The following is a 22,723-nucleotide window of genomic DNA, read 5'->3' on the forward strand; positions in this document are numbered from 1 at the left end:
CTGACATTTAAACTCCCCAGCATGGACATGAGGCCCTCCTCCTATGGTCCCACTATCTCCCCACTGTCATTTCAGGCCTGTCCTGTCCCAGATGAACCCTACATTTAAACCACTCTATCCTCTCAGCACTCCACAGACATATAGTGGTTCTTCATGTCTCCCTTTTCTGTTCTACCTCAGCCCTTCGAACAAACCCCCGTTAAGGCCCCTGACCACCCCGACCTTCCTTTGTTCACATCTTTCTCTTGCACTAGACAGACAGCACATCCACAGGGGCACGTATCTACTCTATCAATGATCTTATATAAAAGAACTGTTCTCTTAGAAGATGTAATCGCCCTTGTCAATCCGCACATTTTTATAACCTACTTTTGGGGGGAGAAATGCTATAGTGACAGGACTCCTGATTTCTTTCGAAAAGAGCTTGTATGTCAACCAGAACAAAGTGAAACTCTACCAAATTTTAGGAAGGGCCTGTTATGGATTTGAAGCAACCCTAGAAGTTACAAGGCTTCTCAGCTTCCTGAAACTTCTTTCCCGTTAGTGACAGACATATAGGTCACAGGTCATTTCAGGTCACTATCAGAGAAGATACAGCTCTATGATTAGAATTATGTGACTAGTACCCGATTGTGTGAAGCTCACAAAACATAACTCACAATTGAGGTTGAGGATGTGAACAGAAAGTAATGAAAGTAAGAAATGCAGCTCACCTAAGTATTAAATACTAGACGGCACTTGATAGGTTTTTTTTTTTAAGAAACTGTGCTTTAGGGTGTCGTGTGTTACCAGCTGGCAAATGATAATATGCATGTCTCTGGAAAATGCCTTACATAAAACCATAAACACACCGAAATGGAGCACAATACTAGAAAGTATGTTAAAAACGGATGATCACGTCGAATCACATTAAAATCCGGCAAGGTAAAGGGAATTAGATTTTTTCGATGCAGACTAAGTCTATGATATAATTGTTTATTTTCTTTGAAATTTGTTTAATTTTGTTTTCATTCAAAGTTTAGAAATAACCAATTAAGGCCCACAGGCACATTTATTCAGAATCAGGGTATGAGGGCTGTGTGTGTGTGTGTATGTGTGTGTGCACATGCGTGTGTTTAGTGAAACTTGACCACACGTTAATAAAGCTCCCAACCTCTATCACCAACACTTCTGATCTGCTACTCTTGCCCACAGACGCTCATTTCAAAAGGCTTTCTGCTTTAAACCACGTTTATGAAGAAATAATTCATTTTTCCACTGAAAAATGTATCAAAGATGAATAACTGCCAATTAAAACTTCTAATCAAAAATGAGATAACCAGGGTTATGAATTCTAGATAAAAGTAAAGGAATAGGATTCTTTATTATGAGTCCTTGTTGACTTCTCAGGGGAAATTTATGCTGTTAGAGTATCTGAAAAGCTCACAAGAAAAACTGAAGATTCCCATTATTGTTTTCAGCCCCCGTAGAGGACCAGTGAATCCGTGAAATGACCAGAGCAGGCATAGAACAGGACAGCCAAGAACTTTCTAGAACTCACTCAGGCATGTAGTCACCTTCTTTTGCCTCCTCTTGTCCTGACAGGGCCTTTTTTTGCCACCCAAACTCTTGTTTCCCTCTGTGATCTAGAAAATAATTGTCCTCATTTCCCTTAACAAAATCAGCATCATGCTCCATCTTCACATACCCCATCACGAGAAATGAGAATAATGGATACTCTCCACTCTTCCTCTGAAAAGGTTTTTCATGTTTGCGACAGCCACTCTTAATTCTATCTTCTGAGATACAAGATTTCTGATCTTGTAACACTGTAATTTCATAGTTACTGTATTTTTAAAGTGCATTCTCCTTGATAAAGACCACCGCAGTAAGAATTTTAAAAATAATAAAGTTACCCTCTTTTCCTAAAAAATAATAAAGCACAGGGAGATATGACAAGATCAGAATCTGCCCTGCACTAATGCAACATAAAAGAACAGTTTAAAAAGGCAAGGAAAATGGTACATTATCTCATTCTGGGGGCAGTGAAGGGAATGAATTAAGGCCACAACAAAACGAAACTGAAAAATTGCTAAATGAAGCTCTGAGTGGGGAAAATGAAAAATCAATGAAGGAACGGAGGGGAAAAGGTACATTTTTCATCTTCATGATGCTTGATTGGGTTTGTAGAAATTCATTTTCAATTAATGTGTCTTGTGGCATTCCGCCAGGCTAGATATGAACAGGGCACATATTTTAATCAATTTTTTCTATTAAGTTTGAAGTAATATATAATAATAGAACGATACCATTCAAAAGGATCAGTTGAAACTGGCTTCTGAGGTAAAATAATCTAATTTGGTTTGATTTCTATGTTCTATTAAAGATAACCCAACTTCTCTTTAAGGAGAAGAACGACGCCTGCTTCTCCTGGGTGCCTAACACGACGGGGCCTATAAACATCAGGGAAGGATGAACAAACTGGCTTTCTGATCTGAGGGGGAATAACATACCACTGGGAAGGAAGATAGAGGGGTGTCCTGGGGACAGGGCTGTTGCTGGGTTTGCTCATTATCCTCAGAAACAACCCTAGGAGCGGTCATCCCCACAGAGGAGGAAACAGAGCTTCCTAGAGTTTTAGCATCCGTCATTCCCTCAGCGATCACCTAGGATCACCTCTGCGTCAGGCCCAGTGTTAGGCGCTGGGTGCACAGCAGGCAGCCAGGAAGACCTGATCTCCACCTTCACAGACCACACGGACCACTGAGGAAGGCGGGCAGTAAGCAGAGAAACACCCCAGAAAGTGCGATAAAGGGAGAGGCACAGAGATGGTTTGTACCCCGGAGGCAGGATGCACCTGCCGACTGCCGATGGGGTGAGGGAAGGAAGGGGTCAGACCTGGGGCTGAAGAGGGTGACCGGCTCATCCCAGCTTGCCCAGGGCTGCCCAGGCTTTAGCACTGGGATCTCATGTGCCGGGAGCTTTCTCCGTGGCAGGCAAACCAGGACAGCTGGTCACCTGAGAGCTGGATGCCGGCAGGGCTGAGATCTAAATCTACATCTCCCTGATGTCGAGGCCCCAGCTCTTTCTCTCGCCACACTGATGTTCAGGGGTGTGCTTCCACCCTCCCTGTGGTGACGGCCTATCACTGCAATGGGGCCGGGAATTAGGCAAGGCTGGGAGGAACGTTGGCTGGGATCTTCCTTTACAGAGCATCTGCGGCGGCCCGAAGTCTTGAGGCTGTTCTTTTTCCCTCTGACTTTAGAGGAGGAAAGTGGAAAGTAGAAGCGGGGAAGAGGGCACTCGATGTGTCCCTAGCCCCATGCTTTCCTTGATAGCTGCAGTATCAGGGACAAAAGACCCTCCGCTGAACAGGAACGTCCAGGGAAAGAACGGTTTCAGACGAACGTAAGATGAGGCACATGACAGCCCGAGCTCCACAGGTGGGACAGAGCTGGTGCCTAAACAGTGGTGGTTTTTAAAATGTTCCTAAGTTCAAGTGTCCTGGAGTGTGGCCCCTCACCCGCACTGGCCAGGCTTCTCCTGGGAGCCTCCAAGCTGCCCTTCTGGCTTCTCTCCCCTCCTATTCACCTAGCTCCCTCCTGCCTGAGGCATCACTCTGGGGTCAGATCTGACCAGGCAGAGGGCCCCACTGAGGAATCTGGAGGAGGGTAACACCAGACATTGTCTCAGCTTGGTGCCGAGGGGGTGCGAACCCACAACTGGTCTCCACCTCATTTCCAGGCTCTCCATTATCTCTCCCCAGTCGGATCCAGTCAAACTAGACTGGTAGCTCTCCGAACTCACCCTAAACTTTCTGGTCTCCATGTCTTTGGTTTCTGTTGGTTTGTTGTTGTTATTCTATATGTTGTCTGGCATGTCCTTTTCCACCCATTCAATCCCTGCCTAGAAAAATCCAACCCAACCTGCAAGACGTGATCATATATCACCTCCTCCCCAAGGCCTCTGCACCCACATCAGCATTAGTCAACGCTTAGGGACTCTGCGCCAAACCCCTAGCCTGTGTTACATCAGTCAAGCCTTAAAACAGCCTCTGAAGCAGGTATGGTTAGGATCGTCCTCATTTGGTTGATAAGGAAACTGAATGTTGGAGAAGAAGTAACTTGCTCAAGATATAAAGTCTAGTCAAGAGAGGAGCAGATGCAAAGCCAGATTCAATTTACTCAAAGCCTATGAACTTAATCACTCCTGTCCCCACCGGCTTCTCTGTCCCCAGCAAGCAGTTCATACCCCTGCTTAATACCTGTCATAGTTGGCCTTGAGTTCTAACAAGTTTTAGTATCAACCAGAAAGTCCTTTAAGGGCAAGAACTCACGTCCATGTTTGCATTTGGTTCATGAAAGGCGCTTATTAAATGTGTTTTGATGGACCCATCAGGGCAGGAGAACAGGAGTATTTACAGACAGCAGCACAAGGGAAGCGACTCCAGCTTGATAAAGGGGCCATGCAAAACTCAGTGGGGCAAGGATGGAATGTTCGGTAAACGCTGTTAGAGAAACAAGCTTTTCGTGAGAAAAAAAAGAAAACCCACAAAATGAAAAATGCAGCCCTATTCACACTATAAACACAAAAATAAATTCCACATGGATTATTCTTTATTTGTTCAGCAAATATTTATTGAGCACCTACTATATGCCAGTGACTGTTCCAGATGTTAGGAGCATAGCCAAGAGCAAAACAGAGAAAAGCCACTGCCCTCGTGGAGCTTACATTCTAGTGGGGGCAAACAGACAACAAATAAGTATGCAAAACAGAGAAGTGTAGTATATACTAGGACGTAAGTGCTATGGAGAAAAAGAGTGAGAGAAGATAAAGGGTAGGAGTGTGGTGGGGGTTGTAACTAAAGCCATAAAGATGAAAAGCTATCACAAAAATATCCTGATGGCAAACAAACAAGACACACAACACAGCACCAAAGGATTGACAAGTTTATACCAAAATGTAAAACACACGTGCATTATACAAGATACCATAAACAAACAAACAAACAGTGGCTGGGAGAAGGTAACAGCATACAAACACTTTGTGACAAATGATCAGTATCGGTAGTACCCAGAGTTCTGACAAATCAGCAGCTGTCCACACGGGAAAGTGGACAAAAGAGAAGAGCGGCCAATTCACGAAGGCGGAAGCCTGCATGGTCAACACGCTGATGAAAAGATGCTCAGCGGCACCCATAGCGATGAGCAGTAACTGGGCTGGAGCAAATCAGAGTCAAAGAGCTACTATTTCACAACTGGCTAAAATTATAGTCCAGCGGCGCCAAGAGGTGGTGAGGATGTGGGGAAACCCACCCTCCCGGTGGGTGGAACTGGGCGCACCCCCCGGAGACCAACTGGGCAGTATCTAGCAGAGGGGAGACTGCGCAACCCAAGGCCCCAGCAGCTCCTCCTCCAGCCACGTTCCCTAACTACAGAAGCAAAGAGACTGTTTGGCATTGTTTGCAAAGGAATACAAATTTGGAAACAAGCTAAATATCTATCAGTAGGACACATGATGATACATTAATACAATGAAATATTAGAGATCCATTAAAATAAATAATGTAGCTCTTTGTGACATCAAAAACAAAATTGGGGAAAAGAGTAAGTTGAATACTATATACAATAATATCTACTTACTTACATGTTATAAAGATGAACATACATTTTTAAACACGTACATTAGGCTAAATACTGATAATAGATACATATGTATGTAGTAAAAGCATCAAAACATGGCCTGGATGGAGACCAAAAGGCTTCTGAAGAGGGAGAGAGTGGAGAAGAAGGAAAAAGATCAGAGGAATAGAAAGAACCTCTTCTTGCTACTGTTTTCTTTTACTTGGAAAAAATCTGAAATATGCCAAAATGTTAACATTTTGTCACTTCTAGAGGAGAGTACCTGGGTCTTTGTTTTTACCATTCTCTGTAATCTTCCATATTAAAATTTTTTTTTCCAATTAAAAAATACACAAAATTGGGGCGCCTGGGTGGCTCAGTCGGTTAAGCGACTGCCTTCGGCTCATGTCATGATCCTGGAGTCCCGGGATCGAGTCCCACATCGGGCTCCCTGCTCGGCAGGGAGTCTGCTTCTCCCTCTGACCCTCCTCCCTCTCATGCTCTCTGTCTCTCATTCTCTGTCTCGCAAATAAATAAATAAATAAAATCTTTAAAAACAAAAACAAACAAACAAAAAATACACAAAATTAGAAGCAAAGAATGAACACTGGCTTTGGAGCCAAAGATCTTGTGGCCCCAGCACCATCATCATTTGCTGAGAGACTGCCAGCTACTTATTTAAGACGCTAAGCTTCAGTTTCCTGTGCCAAAAAAAAAATTGTATAAATCATATGCCCCATAAGAGGATGAATGTGGGAATGTTGGGTCTAGACGCATGGCCGAGAAGCATGAGAAACATTCAGTAGCTGATAGTTACTTGGAACATGAGTGGAGTCTCACAAACTCTATGGGTAGAACGTGGGCACGCAGGTCTCTGAGAAATATTTTACAGCCAACTACAAACAATCTCAACGAAGAAGAAAGTGAATTCAGTGACATTTACAAAGAAAAGACCTGCTCCCTCAAAAGGACAGTTTGTATCCTGAATATATTAATCAGCAGGTATCATAAAATAAACCTTCAATATTTCCATAACGTATAGGGGGGAAAAAAGGTTTGCACACACAGTGAGCTTTCTGATCCCTTCTAAAAACCTCACATTTTAGTGAATAATATGTTGAACATGAGAATTTGAAACTGTAACATTTTTATTTACCGTATATAAATTCTGCCTCAAACTTCTGAGTAACGCCTCCTTTGGGTGGGGATGTGCGAGGCCAAGGGACAAAATGAAGCCTTAAGAATCCAAAGCCTCCTTCGCCATCCACTGCCTACTTGCTAACGTGGGGTAGAAGCATCTGAATGAAAGACCGAAGACAAATACTGACAGGCAACCATTTACCCGCCCACTCTGCCATGGAGAAGTGGGACTGGAGAACCACCCAACACCTGAGTGACACCCCGCCCCTTAATGCAGCCACTCCATCAGCCCAGTCTACTAGCTTATTAGGCTAACCAACCCACTGATTATTACTGCTACTGGGGCTACTACCACTACTAGTCTTCAGTTACGCTGTTAAGTTTGGGTGACCTACCAGCCCCTGTGGCTTGTCTCAAGAAGATCTCTATAAAAATAAAGCAGGCGGGGCGCCTGGGTGGCTCAGTCAGTCATTAAGCGTCTGCCTTCGGCTCAGGTCATGATCCCAGAGTCCTGGGATCGAGTCCCGCATCGGGCTCCCTGCTCTGCGGGAAGCCTGCTTCTCCCTCTCCCCTCCCCCTGCTTGTGTTCCCTCTCTCACTCTGTCTCTCTCTGTCAAATAAATAAATAAAATCTTTAAAAATAAAAAGAATAAAGCAGGCATGGACTGTATTTCACTTCAATATATTTCGATCAAATATATTTCTCTTTTCCTCAGACAGACTTCTCCTTTCCATGAAGTTAGCTGAACTGCCAATTCGGGCAGAATGCCCATGGAGATAAAAAGCAAACCGAACCCTGCTTCAACAAAGAGAATGCTACGTTGACTAGTGCTTTTGATCTCCATTCCAAGAGGACATCCTCAGGGCCACCTCCCACATGCAAATATAACCAAACTACACGGACACTTGACGGCTTCCGCATTATGTGGGGTGTGATCTGGTGGGGAGCACTTCCTTCCTGGAGCACTCAAGTTCTTCAAGCCCGAGTCCCAGCCTTAGCAGGTGTCCTTGGCAGCTTTCCAGAAGTGCAGCTTCCTTTTCCAAGATCTTAGAACCAGCCTCCACCTGCTTTCCTGAATTATTTTTTAGTATTATTTTTCATCGCAGCTCTTTGTTCGATGTCTAGGAACCCAAGTTTCTAAAAATATCCTTTGAGTTCTCTTGACTCTGCAGCATGAGGCTGGACAAGGCGAGGTGACAGTGTGTGGTATTTTCACAAATGAGAGCCCTACGTGGTCAAATTCTCCTTTCCACACCATGTCCTTCCTGTTTTGTTCATCGGCTCATCACAGAGGGACATGCCCCCTCTTCCCAGCAGAGTACGAGTATTCTTCTAATCACGAACAATAAAAGCAATTGCTTCCAACCCAGGCTACCATTTTATCATCTTCCAAAGAACCGGAGACTAAATCTGGAGAAGAGCTCGTGTGACATGATCTGGAAACAGGTGAATTGAGTGGATTAGGGCTGTGGGCTCAGTGCTATGGCTCCGTTTCCCTACCCCCAGTTGGCTAAATTATCAGTGACGGAAGGGACTCTCAATCACCAAACACAGGGCATTTGGCAGAAGTGTACTTTTGTGTACCTTTCAGCACACCACACAGTAGTTTTAAAATGACTTGAGTGCTAACAAACAGCTGATCCATTTAAAATGGAAGATTCTTGGGATGGAGAAAATGTAAAAATGTTTTAATTGCCTTGTGTGTAAATAAGAATTCTACTCAAGGGACTGGTGGCTGAGATGGAACACAGCACGGAGCATAGAAGAGAAGAGAGAGTCATACCCAAAGATTCCATCTGGCTCATAAGACTCCCGAAGGAGAGAAGGGCAGCTCTGTGTATCTGTCAAGAAAGCAACTCAGCTACTTTTGCTTTTGGTTCATTTAACTTGACTTTGGGTATACACAGCAGGAACCCATCCACCCGTAATAATAATAATAATAGCAGCTTGTGTTTATTGGGTATTTCCTATGTTCCGATGAATAGAAGTATTTTATGTACATCCTCTCATTTAACTCTTACCAAAAAATCCTCTTGGATAGATACTGTTATTAAGCCCATCTTACAAACAAGAAAACTGACTTTTTGAAGCTTCCACAGCTAGTTAACGCAGGTCTGATTCTCAAGGCCTTGCTCATGTCCATCGTCTCTGCCACCTCCCATCATGTACGTACCCGTTGAGGTCTCTAGTTGCACTTCTCCTAGGTCTCTAACTGCAGGGGGGTGCCTGCGAATTCAGGGCTGAGGGGATAAGTTCTAGGACTTAAGAAAAGAGAAGGGAAGCCCTGCTTTGCTGACTGGCTCAAGAAGAGCCAGAAACCAGAAACCCAAACCTCAACTCTAAGAAGAGTTACTCCTCATCTGTTCTCTCCAGTCCAGGTTGTTTCCCCCAAAAAAACTGTTGCATTATGACAACTGCTCCCCCAAAAAAACAAAACAAAAAAAAACCAAGGGATGATCATTAAATACTTCCAAATTCATTTCTTAGGAATTGCAGAACTGTCCCGCTTTGTTTTACACTTAAGAAGCGGCCACTGTGAATACTATTATTTCAACAAGGTCCTGTGTTCTCTTTCTAAAGAGGTACAGTGGGACCAAGTGTAAGGTCTTGTGGGTAGACAGAAGGAATTTAAACCAGGGTGAGGCCAGACACCCACACCCACAAGCAACAGAGGGAAGGAGATCCACGAGAACCACTGCTGGTCTCTTCATTAGTGGCAGGTTCTCAGCTTCCAAGGACAGCAGGCGGACTGGATACTGTCCCGTGAAGTCTAGTATCTATTTAACAAGTATGCCTCATCTACCACCTTGGTGACATGTTCTCTCTAGATGCATCTGGGGAGCATCTGGGAAGTTTATCTGGATACCACCAGGCCAGTATGGCATTAAGAGTGAGCTGTCAAAGCACCCTCTCCCGATGGGGCTGGCAAGAAATGCAAGATCCCCTGACCAGACCAGATGGTCACACGTTGGGACCAGCTCTCCCACGTCCATGCTCATGGTCCTTGCTCAGTGGTCCCCCTGGTTCTTTTCCCTGGAGCCGTTCTCACTCCAGTCCAAATTCCCACCTCAGGGACAGCAGCTTGTGAGGGAGGCTGGCTGAACATATGAACACACGGAAACCCCACGTGGAGACCCAAGCCAGCTAGAACTTCAGAGCACGGTTCTGCATCCTGGCTGCATCCTGGAATCTTGTGCAGCTTAAAAAAAAAAAAAAAAAAAAAAAAGCCAAAACCGCTGCCCTGCCCAGCGCCTCCCTCGCACTGCCATCTGCCAGGTCTGGCATGTTTTAGAGCTCCCCAAGTGATTCTGCCGCGCAGCCTGCGAGGAGAAGCACTATCCCGAAAATCAGTTCCTTCCACCTTTGCACTCATTAAACATCTAAATCACAGAGGGGGACAAGCGGGAGCGGAACGGCTTCCTGCAAAAGAAAAGTCTAAAGCCAGAACAGTCTCTTCTGCCACTGAAAGGACACGCGGCGGGACACACCCTGCCGGAAGAACCACTTCGCCCACCGAGACCGCGATGCGAAGCGAGAAGGAGATGGCAAACCAAAGGGATTCCTGCGGTTGAAGAGGGAGAAGGAGCTCCCTATGAAATTACTACGTAGTCAGCTGAATAATAGCACTGCCTCTTGGCAAAAATGTAAGATTCCCCCGCTTTTCGAGAGCAAATAAGAATTTGTTTTTGCCTCCAGGTAATTTCCCCCTTGGCAGGAAAGCTGCTCTGGCTGGCAGGGGACAGGCCGGGGTAAAGAGCCGGAGAAGAGGCGTGAATGAGCGTCCAGGGGGCTCCCCTCCGGCGCCAGGCTCCGCCCAGCCTTTGGCACCTCCCCCATCTCCGGGTTCCGCGAAAGGCAAGCTGAAGAATGCAGCCGGACTCAAGACAGAGGAACCCCAATCCCAACAAGACTTTTCAACAGAAGAAAGAAGTCCATGCGCAAGAATGACTCTGGAAGGCAGGTCACCCCAGATGGTAAGATCTAGGAGAGCAGGACCACACCTGCTCCAGGCACAGAGAAAGTGCTGGTGCTTACCTGGTGAACCCACAGACCAGTGAATTTCCCCACAGTCCTTCTATATTTTCTGGCAAACCCTTAAAAGTCTAAAAGGGTCATATATGGGCTCATTTCGTTTTTATTTTTTTTTTGTCAGAGCCACAACCAGTTAGAATTAGTGATGGGAGGGAGGTAACCAATCCCTGACATCCACCACAAAAGGAGATGTAATTTGCTAGAAAGATCTAGCTGGGTGCGGGTATCTGGTCCCACATGTCACACGAGACACTGTGCATCGAGCTTGACCCCATAAGACATATACCAATGCTTCATCCAGAAGGGCCCATCCTGCCCATCCCACACGCACAAGGCCTCACTGACATACGCCATCCCACACGGTGAAAACCACGTCTATCCAGCCAAAGACTGCAAAACCGAGGCCGGTTGGTCCTTAGTCATTATATTATTATTGTTGTTGTTATTAAAAAATTATCTTACTAAAGGTGAAGGAAATACATGGCTTAACATTTAAGGATTTCAAGAATCTCAGAACACCATTTTCAATTTTGAGCTGAAAAAAGCAGCCCATTGTTTCAGTAAACTAAGTCTCTTCATAGACATTATGGCTAAAATGACGCCAGGAGTGGGTGCAGACTGGACCCCCACCCTCGGGAAAGGTGAAGCCAACACACGGACAAGCTTTCCGGCTTCATGTGAGGGAAGCAAAACTGTCCCTAACATCTGCTACACATAAAGTCTGCCTCTGTTTCTAAGTCAAGTTTGTCTCAGTATCTGGATAGCTGGAGTTCACAGATAAAAATAAACTACTAAAGTCAGAGGTTATGAATTTGCTAATCGTGCTGCTTATGCAAAGTAATGATAATGCTGAGATCGCATGGCCTAGTAAACAGTAAAGCATTCTTTATAGAAAGAGCTTCTAGCTCAAGCCCTGGATCATAAGGAATGCACCTGTGAGGAAGGGCTAAATACCTTCCCAGGGCAGCCAGTATTAGAAATGTTTTCTTTTTTATTTTTTTAAAGATTTTATTTATTTATTTGACAGAGAGAGACACAGCAAGAGAGGGAACACAAGCAGAGGGAGTGGGAGAGGGAGAAGCAGGCTTTCGGCCGAGCAGGGAGCCTGATGCAGGGCTCAGTCCCAGGACCCCGGGATCATGACCTGAGCCGAAGGCAGACGCTTAACAACTGAGCCACCCAGGCGCCCCGAGAAATGTTTTCTTTATGTGAAATGAAAAGCTGAAATTTGCTTCTTTGCAAGTTCCACCCAGGGCTTCTGGCCTGGCCTTGCATTATAATACTAAACAAGAACACATTCTGAGATGTGAATTCAGCTCTCAGGCCTCTCCTTGGCCATCTCTCCCCCAAGTCCTTCAGCCACTCCCTGAATCACTAGAGTTCTCAACTCCTTTCCAACCTGACTCTGCTCCGCTAAATGTGCTCATCTGTCGAGTCCCTTTGCCATGTTTCTAACTTAAAAAAAAAAAAATTATTCACATCAAGGGCTGCAGCAATTGAGATTTTAAACCATCCTTTAGTGGTGTAAGTTAACACGATATGCAGGGCAAACACACTAATTCTTACTACCCGATTTAGGTAGTGACTTAAATTTAGAATAACAAGTCTCTCTTCTTTCCAGTCCCCAGGCACTGTTGAAACCCAGCTGGCCCCTAGGTGGTGCTCACTCTGATGACGCCATCCTAAATTTCAGCCTGCAATTTCATTCTGATGCCTGTGTCTTCTAGACCACATCATCCGGACTTAGAGAAGCTTATTTGGGAGATATTAAGTCACAGGTAGAGAAGCAAGGCCCATGGACAGTGATCTTTATACGCTTCCCTATCTTCATATATCAATTTTCCCCTGCTCCCTTCAAATTGGTATGTCCGTTATATTCCACAAGTTAGAAAACAGAAGAATCCTAAACCACTTGAAAGTGTCTTTTGGAGAAGGATCTCTGATCGGGGTACCAATCTTTTTTTTTTTTTTTTTAAAGATTTTATTTATTTATTTGACAGAGACAGGAAACACAAGCAGGGGGAGTGGGAGAGGGAGAAGCAGGCTTCCTGCCAAGCAGGGAGCCCGATGAGGGGCTCGATCCCAGGACCCTGGGATCATGACCTGAGCCGAAGGCAGACGCTTAACTACTGAGCCACCCAGGCGCCCCCAGGGTACCAATCTTAAACCCTGACAGATAATAACCGAAACAGAAGCCCACCGGTAGGAGGCTTTGTTCCCTGGTTCTCTAAGATAAAATCTAAGAACGATGCACACCACCTCCCTGTGGCGAGTTGGAAGAAATGCAGTGCTCCACAGTCAAAGAGCCTCATGGGGAAACAGGGACACCCTTGCCCCAGACTTCCTGTGTGTGAAATTCAGAAGCAGAAAAGCTATGATCTGACAGCCATAGTTCCCCGAGATACTAACTTAAGTGTGATGAAGCAATGCTTTTCCCGGGGAAACATGCTCCTGACACCTAGCTAGTGTTGATACCTGGGCAGGATCTACCCATCACGGTCGCACCTGCCTGGGTGTGCAGTCGGAGTGCAGAGGGGCTCCTCGTTCTTCTATTCTGCTCCCTGACACTCGCAGATGAGGCAACATAAGACTCACAGGAGTCGACACACTAGGACTGCATTTCTTGTTTAGGCAACAGATTTCACCTAATATATATGTTTATCCGACAAGAGAAAAAAAAGTATCCCTCCCCAACCTCACAATCCCCTGACCTTAACCTCACTCCACTAATATCGCCAACATTTTAGAGATTCATAGACATACTTTTAATCTTCCCTTTGACTGTTAACGTGTGTGATTTATTAGTAGACATGCTTTTAATTTCCATAATTCATTAATAGGTAACTTCTCAGAGTAGTGCTTAATATAAGGAAAATGTTTTTTTCTCAGTTTTTCCACTGCCAACCAAATGTTTAATTAAATTAAAGCCCTTTCGATGCCAGATAGAGAATTAGACCGTAGGGAATTTATAACCCTGTTAGGACTAACTGTTCCTTTTTTCCTATCCGATTTATTAATAGCGAGAAAGATACAATAATATGTGATCTGCTATACCACAGCTTGGGCTTTCTTCTACCGATCTCCACGAGAAAGAGAGACAGATTAGAGTAACACAGTTAAAAGATTTTTTTTCCTCTGGCAGAAATATAAATGTTCAACTTACCTATTGTTTCCATTTAGAAAAACAGACAAGTAAGCTATGTCCAGCATACAGTAAACATATAACTTGGTCTGACATCCCACAGACAGACGGAGAGAGAAGGGATGGAGAAGAGAATGAGGGAAGAAGGAAGAGGAGGAGGGGGGAGACAGGGAGCAGGGGAAAAAAAGACACCTGTCCACCGAAGAAGAAAAGATGGAGTGACCCCTGGGAGACAGCCAGCCAGGTGCAAGGAAGTGCAGAGACCTGAGCTAAAGGAAACTTTCCTTGTCACACCCGCGGGTCCCCTGAGCTGTAGGCACCCCCTTGGGGAGTCGCTGCCCTCTGAAAGCCATGAGCTAAGGAACTGGGCTTCCCAGGCTTCTTAACTGTAACCCTTTGATCTGATTAGAGGGATAATCACCAGTACCCGGGGGGGCCATATGAGGAAATTTCCCTCTGGGTCATGAAGACAGTGGCCTGAGTACATTCACTCGTGAGCCACGGAAAACTGAGCTGAGAGTCAGAGCTGGCTCTCGGGCTGACATGCCCCCACAACAGGCAGCCATCCTGGCCCGTGACCCTTCACAGGGGCTTACCTCCTCAACCATCTGCTTGACTTTCTTCTGCTGGCAATGCACCATGTCGTCGAGGTGCCGGATCCGTTCCCGGAGGCTGGCAGATGCCTCCTCCAGCTGCTGATACCTAACACAAAGAGCAGAGCGGGCCACAGGGTCCTCAACCAGAGCAGCACCACCAGCACCGAGGGTCCTGGCTGAAGGGAGCACTGCCCAGAACACGAAAGGCAACTCCACCACGCGTTCCTCCTGCTCCGTGAGTCTCCCGGGGGATTCCCTACCGTCAACCACCCCACCACAGGAGGAACACGGGACTCCTACCCGAGCTCCCACTTGCAAGGTTTACCTTGTGTAAGGACAGCAACACTACTTTCCGGGGACTGAACCAGAATTTTGGGGGCACCGCTTACAGAATGGGGGGCTCTCTGTTCTGGAGTTAATACAATATTATAGACTATATGTTCTACAAGTCAAATGCCTTGAATTGGAAAACGGAGAAGGAGAGGAGTCTAGTACCACAACACAATATCTGAAATCAAGGGGCCGAGTCCTGGGAAGTCTGGAACTGTGGCTGCCTACACACCATTTATTTTGGGAAACTGGGAAACACACTGAAAGAACTTCTCTGCATCAAAACAGATGGGGCCGCTTCCTAAGACGCTTCATAGTTCTGTCTTAAAACAGCACAAACTATCCTCTGACTTTGCTCAGTTCAGTGAAACCAAAGGAACCAGCAGACGGACTCTTCAGTGCTTTGGGGCCACTGGAATGGAGCCGTGTACAGAGGGTCTGGTGGTCGGCTTACCCCTCCCCTCCCTGCCAGGCTACGTTAAAGTCTACAGAAGACCGCCAAGTCCGAAGTTGCAGAGAGGAAGGAAAATAGACATTTTTCAGCACAAACCACGTGGCAGGCAGCACGCCCCCCAGCTCCCTCACAGTTAGTGACCCAGTGAGACGGGCACTGCCCTCCTCACCGTAACCCCCTCCCCCTTTAAGAATAATTCTCCGTTCACAGATAAGCAAGGAATCTCAGCAAGGTCAAGCAACTGGCTCAGATTGCTCGAATCATCCCACACTTGTTTTCCTTCACCAGAGGGCCGTGCATGGCCTCTCTGCCTTCCGATTTCTAGTGGAGACCACGTACTGCTCCATCATTTTCGATGCAGGGCTTTATATGCCCATAGCCAGGGCACAAGGCCAGGTTTCAGTAAACAATGTTTGGAAACAAAAAAAGGCATTTTAAAATTAGTTTCCATTGCATAAGTGTTAGTCACAGCTAATGAGGCTTCTCATCAACAAGGTGCATCCTGTGAAGTTGAAGGTTGTGGAGAACATTTATAGACTGAACTTTTGCACCCGAGACAGCCTGTGCTGTCTCTCCGCAGTAACAACCAGCCACGGGCTGCAAGACGTGGCTGTGAGCTCCTCAAGAAACCGGGCCCGTAGCAGAAGCTCTCAGCCCGCAGTGGAAGCTCTGCAGACTTTTACACGTAGGAGTGTGCAATAGTGTGACCAAATGAAGGAAACTGCAAGGCCCTGGCCAGCCCACAAAAACACAGCACGTCTGCCGTCCACGTCCATTATAAGCTGAAGGGCATTCGTCTTACCTTTCCTTGTCAGAATCCGTTATCTCCCCTGACATTTCTGTTTCATGGGCCAGGAGCTGGAGTTGCAGCTGATGACGTTCCTAAAACAGACCCGATATTCGAAGCAGTGGGTCCCACGACGGACAGAGAATGCATATCGAGCAATTCCAGCACTAGTGGGGTCAAGTCTATAGAACACCCAGTGGGGTCTACGCATCCACCCACCAGAGTCCAAACAAAGCTCAAAAATGCCACATCTCTTGGTGTACGTTTACAGATGTATTGATGAATTAGAGACAAATATCCTGGATAAAGCCATTCAGGGTTTCTTTTTAATGGGGCGCCTGGGTGGCTCAGTCCATTAGGTGTCCAACTCTTGGTTTTGGCTCAGGTCATGATCTCAGGGTCGTGAGATCGAACCCCATGTCAGGGCTGTGTGCTCAGCAGGGAGTCTGCTTGAGGACTCGCTCTCTGCCTCGGCCCCTCCCCCTGCGTGTGTGCGCACTCTCTCTCTCTCTCTAATAAAAATAAGTAAGTCTTTGATAAATAAGTATTCCATCCCCTTAGGTTCAGACATCTTGTGAGAATTTATAGTTCTAAAAAATGAAAATCCATACTCTTAAGTCAGTGGCCTATGATATTGCAAAATTCTTGATTATTTTCTGCATCTCTGGAATTTGGGTAATATCCTGTGTACTAACCTGGGTGGTGTTTACACAGATAGGTTCACTTGTAAAAATGTATTGTGACAGGATAATGGGTGCCCCCCCCCCACAATGATGTCCACACCCTAATGCCTGAGGCTTGTGAATATGCTGCCTTACCCAGAAAAAGGAACTTTGCAGAGGGGATTAAGTTAAGGGTCTTAAAAGGGGGGGAATGACCCTGGATTATCCAGCTGGGCCCTTACTGGCAGGAGGAAGAAGGGCTGGAGCCAGAGAGGGACAGAGCCTGGAAAAGGCCACACTGCTGGCTTTGAATCTGCCGGCTGGAATCCTGAGTCAAGGAATGCAGGCAGCCTCTAGAAGTTAGAAATGCTGAGCAAATGGACTCTCCTCTAGAGCTTCCAAAAGGAACCCAGCGCTGCCAACACCTTGATTTTAGCACTTCTGATCTCCAGGACTATAAGATAATAAACTGGGGTTGTTTTAAGCCACTAACAGTGGTGATTTATTATAGCAGCCATAGGAAACTAGCACATAAATCAAGCTGCGCATAAAGATATGTACCCTTTGCTGTATGTATGCAAATTTAAAAGTTTATCCAAAAGAGGTAATGTAAGAATATGGACTATTATTTCTTCGGACAAAGTGGAAAATGTTAATAAAAGCATAGCACCCAGGGGCACCTGGCTGGCTCAGTAGGTTAAGCGTCTGCCTTCGGCTCAGGTCATGATCCTAGGGTCCTGGGATCGAGCCCCACATCGGGCTCCTTGCTCAGCGGGGAGTCTGCTTCTCCCTCTCCCACTCCCCCTGCTTGTGTTTCCTCTCTCGCTGTGTCCCTCTGTCAAATAAATAAAATCTTCAAAAAAAAAAAAAAATGTAGCACCCATCATAACCAAAACTGCTCTAGAAATACGTTACAGATGTGGGTGTCGTAGATTTCCTTCAAATGAAATTTATCAAAGCCCGTTCACTATATTGGCAGGAGATTATTTTACATTAGGCCCTAAGTACTCCTGTGCATCATATCATTCTCAGAAATTCTCCCAACAAACTCTTACTGCCAAATTATTAAAAGCAAATCTTTGAAACTTTAACTCCCGTAACTTCTGAAGTTACAAGCCGTGGTATCCCAAGGAACAGACTGAAGAGATGGGGCAACAGTCTGCCCTCGCAGGAAGAGTATACATTATCATTGATGGATTTAGCATCGTCAAGGAAGACCAACTTTTAGTGGGAATCTGTTTTTGTTCTTAAATCTCTCCAGCAAAGACACAGCGTGGTTCGCTGCTGGCTGGAAGTCTACAACAGCCCTGAAATAATAGTGATGGACCTTTCAGAAACGAGCACCCCCATGGCAGACACCCAAAGAAAGCTGTCATAGAGCAGGGCAAGCAAGGCCTTACTTCCAGCACACTTTAAAAGTTCGATTTTTTTTTTTTCTAAACTGAAGTACAACAAATCCTAAAAGCACACTACACGATGATTTCTTACATTTGTATATGCCCGTGAAACCACCACCCAAGCAGACTATCACCTCTCCTGCAGCGGGGTCCCTGAGAGGTCACACTCCTTAAAAGATTTTTACTAATCAGAAAAAAAAAAAAAAAGGTGTTTTGAAAATCCCAAAATAGGCACAAGCAGGATAGGACACTGCCACAGTTCGTGCCTGGGGAAACGCTGTTCACGGAGGGTGGGAGAGACATCTCTGAAACAGGGATCTCTGAGGGAGAAGAAGCAGTCAACTGGAATACCTAATCCTAGCAAAATAAAGCAAGCCTGTCTCTCACCTAAATGGAAAAGAGGATTTAGAGAAAGGACAATCCATTTTCATTCACTACAGAAAAAGCCGATGGGACTTGGAGAATACTGTGTGTCCCATAAATGCTGGCAGGGAAGGCTGGCCTTCCTCCCTCCCCGGCCTCCCGCCTATCACCTCTCACACGGGCTCCGTGTGGAAATCAGTGGGGGAAAATCCACTTTCAGAATCCTAAGGGTACAAAGAAGATAAGCTAGAAAAAAAAAAAAGTCCAGCTAAAAAAAAAAGCTGATTCTGGGGGCAGACACATAGACAAGTCTGTAACAAAATAAAAATCAGAGCTCCACATTTTTGAGCCACGACTATATGCCAGGCACTGGGCTAGGCACTGTGTGTGGACTTTTCTCATTTACTGCTCACAGAGCCTTAAGCAGAATGATGACTATCAGCATGTTACAGAAGAGGAAATTCAGTTTGGAAGAGTCAAGTAACTGCCCACAACTAGAAAGAGAGGCAAGATTCAAACCCTAGGTCTATCTGATTCTAAAACCCGTATTTTGAGCCACCCCATGGGCAGGAAGTTGGCCTCCTACCCAAACCAGGCTGCCTGCTCCCTTTGTGCCTGAATATGGCAGGCGAATCTATCACCCACAGGGTGCATTCATGTGACCAGTATCCTCTGCGATTGCTGGGGAGAGGGAATGTGGGAGAAAGCTCACCTAAGTTCTAGAAAATGCCATCACTGCCCAATCTTTTCTACCACTGCCAGCCGATCCTGATGTTAGTCTTAAGCATGCTGCTTTACCCTCTTCTCTTCAATGAAAGACAGGATTCTGTTCTCCCAAGGAGGGAGGTGACACTGTGATGGACTCTTCACTTTGCTCAAGTCCCTCCCAAACAAGACATTACCTCAAGTGGAAGCCCCCCCAAGCCCCGAAGCTCCAGAGCACGAAGTTTCATGCCATCCCCACCCTGGTTACACCTCGCCTCATCAGGGGACCGTGGGGGGGTCTTCGCTGCAGACACCAGAGGTGAGGAGACAGACCTCTCTCAGAATCACTGGAAGCCCCCGTGTTGACCTTGCGCACAGTCATTCCCCCGGCTCATCACCAACAAGGGGGTTGCTCAGCATGCGTTACCGGGGGCTCTGATGTCACAGTCTTGGCAGGTTGCCACCGCCCTGTAGACCCACATGCTGCTGAGAGCCGTTCTCCAGAAACCGTCCACAGCTTGTCCGCAAACTACCCTCCCCCAGAAGTCAGCTGTCACCTGCTAAAGGTCACCCTGCCTTTTTCTTCCTTCCTGCTTTTTCTCTTTCCTCTCTCCCGCCCCTTCATCCCGTTTTCCATGTTTTGCCTAACGTCCGGCTTCCTCCCTTGCTCTCAACTGGCTTCATTATCTCAGCCGAGCTCCTGCCTTCCCCAGCCACCCCACCCCCACAGAAACATGGGGTCCTCCACCTGGCTGGCAGATGTGGGGTGTCCGAGAAAAGCCAACATTTCAGATGCATGCCCACTCAGGGTACGGATGGAATACTTAAAGAAGGCTTGGTTGCTCAATGAGTAAATGGAAGTTTGTGCTTGGGACCCCAGCAAAGCAGGGTGTGAAAATACTAATTTTTGTAAATAATTATATACGGAATGTTTTTTAAAGCATCAAAATAGTTACCATAGGAAAAATGAGAACTTTGTCAGACCTCCTCACACTTTATTTTATAGCTTTGTCTTTCCTGTTTAAATCACAAATTGGAGGGACGGGCGGGATGGATGCTGAAGGTACCTCACACCTTCAGACAGGCCTGCCGGGACTACGGAGAGGCAGGGAGTCTGGGCAAGTGGGCGCTGGGCCCAGAGCAGTGTCTGTTACCTTTTCCATGCGCTCAATCAGCCTGTCCAGCTCTCCGATCCTCTGGTCCTTCTCCTCGAGGCTGATCTCCGCCACTTCCATCTTTTTATTGGCTTCTTCAATAGCTTTCAGAAAATTCTTGGTTTCTTCCTGCAAAAGAAGCACATTGTTCTCAGCACAGCCTTGGAGTCCCGAGGCTGCTAACTATGGTCCAAACAGCGCCGGCCTTGCTAAATCATGATGTCTCTCTAAAAGCATACCCTTGGGGCCTAGGAGTGTAATGAACTCAGATCAGGGACTCCCATGATTCTGATTCTCACCTGGAAATAAAGAAACATCGTGTGGCTTTTTAATGGGCCCAGTTCTTTTTTCTCCTTTTCCTCCCTGACTCCTTATGTCTAAAAAAACAAGCCTGCGAATGTTATTTCTCCCTTGACTGGATGTTCAACGTGTCAGTGTATTTGCCAACAATATAAAGGGAAGTAGGGCCATATCTGGCATTGAATGCAGAATGCCTAGACCCTTCTCCCATATCGCAAAGCCCCAAAACTCGGTCAACCATTCAGCGCATTTATAGAGCTTTAAAAACACAAGATAAGGCAGGCGCGGACTCCCGGCCTTCGAGGAACTCACACTCGCTCCTAGAGAAGCCAGGCTGTGAGCTGTACAGTCCACCTCTAGTAACAGGGACCGCAGAATGCCACAGCAGAGCGCAGAAGGAGTGTGGGCTTCCCAAACGCACAGGACACTTCTCATGGATGGCAGGGACTTCACGCATGGGGAGGGTGGCACTTTCAAGGCTTTGCCTGAGCTCAGGGAGGAGCAAGGGCAGGGAAGGAGGGCATCTCGGGGCAAGGGGAGCAAATGGCGGGAGAGAGGGCGCAGCTGCACGCAGGCTGGCAAGTGGCAAGCCCAGCCAGAGAAACGGGTGTGGTCAGAGGCAGAGACTGGGGGCTCTCCTGAGCAAGGAGGGGGACGTACAGAGGGGGGGAGAAGTGGGGGAGTGAGCGCGCCAGGGAGTAAGCACCTTGACCCTCACCCACGTTAGAGTCCGCTGACGCCTCCCAGCGGAAACCCTGCTACCTCAGCCTCCCAGCAAGAACGGGCCGAACGTTCTCTGTTGCCCCATCGGCAGCTGGGACCTACACACCAGGAGAGCCTCCTTCTCGGCGCTGTGGTTCTGCCGCTCTTCCTGCAGCTTTTCCTCGTACCAGTTGTACAGCCTCTTGGTCATCTCCCTCATCACCTCCGCGTTGGCTTCCTGGGAGGACTGCACCTACAAGGACGCTCACGTCAGAGCTCCGGCTTTTGCCGGCTCCGGGGAACCGGCACCTCTCACGGCGTGTGCGGGAGACAGAAGCGGCCGGGACCCGTGGGGCAGGGACAGCAGGAAGGGGGGGCCGAGCCGATGGGAAGAAAGAGACAAGGCGGTACTTGACACAAAGACCCTCCACGTGAGTGAATTTTTCAAAAGACAGAAATGTACCTAAGTATCAGCCCTGTCCCCCCAGTTTAGCCACTTTTAAACTGAATTCTCCCAGGGCGCCCGGCTGTCTCAGTCGGTTAAGGGTCTGACTCCGTTTCGGCTCAGGTCATGATCTCAGGGTTGTGAGATCCAGCCCCAAGTCTGGCTCCGTGCTGGGTGTGGAGCCTGCTTCGGATTCTCTCTCTCCCTCTCCCTCTGTCCCTACCCCCACCTCTAAAAAATTTTGAATTAAAATGTGTCCATGCTTCAGTCTCCTTAATCCCTTTTTTTAAGGACTTTTCCTGCCTAATGTCTTTTGATCTTGAAATTTTATTATCTTTTATGCTATCAATTTTAACAAACTTTTTTTTCTGGATGAGATTTCCACACCCTAATGAACCTCAAAAGAGATGCTTTTTAAATTCTGGAATATTCTGTTGTAGGCTGACAAAAAGATCACTACACTATTAGAATTGGGTCGGAGTAGGATAAGCAATAAAATTTAAAAATTCAAAGGTTACCTATTGAAGGAAGGAATAAGAGACAAAAGGGGATATTACAGATACAGATATTCTACTTCTGAATATATTGTTTTGTAGATTTGACTCTGAATTAAGTAAATCCTTTATCTGTTATAAAAAATAAATAAATTTCAAGAAATTACCTACCAAGACCATTCAATGGGAAAAGAATGGTATTTTCGACAAACGGTGCTGGGACAAATGGATAGCCACACACAAAAGAACGATGTTAGACAGACACCGAACACACCATAGCCAAAAATTAAGCCAAAATGGATCAAAGGCTTAAATGTAAAAGCCAAAACTATAAAACTCCTCTAAGAAAACATGAGGTAAATCTTGGTGACCTTTGGTGAGGCAATGGTTTCTCAGGATACCAAAAGCACACAAGTGAC

General features: G+C 46.4%; 1 protein-coding gene across 4 annotated transcripts in view; it reads right to left on the reverse strand.

The window, feature by feature from the left end:
- Positions 1-22,723, reverse strand: part of MYZAP (myocardial zonula adherens protein) — an 87,470-nt gene that overhangs the window by 26,698 nt on the left and 38,049 nt on the right. For 2 of the 4 annotated variants that reach the window (XM_064570416.1, XM_045899986.3), the window contains 4 exons: positions 21,493-21,618; positions 20,364-20,492; positions 16,098-16,177; positions 14,512-14,617 (listed from right to left, as the gene is read on the reverse strand). In XM_064570416.1, the coding sequence (XP_064426486.1) occupies positions 14,512-14,617; positions 16,098-16,177; positions 20,364-20,492; positions 21,493-21,618 (441 nt within the window). Of the gene's footprint in view, positions 1-2,978; positions 8,178-14,511; positions 14,618-16,097; positions 16,178-20,363; positions 20,493-21,492; positions 21,619-22,723 lie in introns of those variants that run through there. The other 2 variants (XM_045899988.3, XM_045899987.3) reach the window with 2 other exon arrangements.

This window comes from Mirounga angustirostris, unplaced genomic scaffold (assembly GCF_029215605.1).
Source record: "Mirounga angustirostris isolate CCGP_5_RB_7025 unplaced genomic scaffold, mMirAng1.0.hap1 SCAF_9, whole genome shotgun sequence".
Lineage (NCBI taxonomy): Eukaryota > Metazoa > Chordata > Mammalia > Carnivora > Phocidae > Mirounga > Mirounga angustirostris.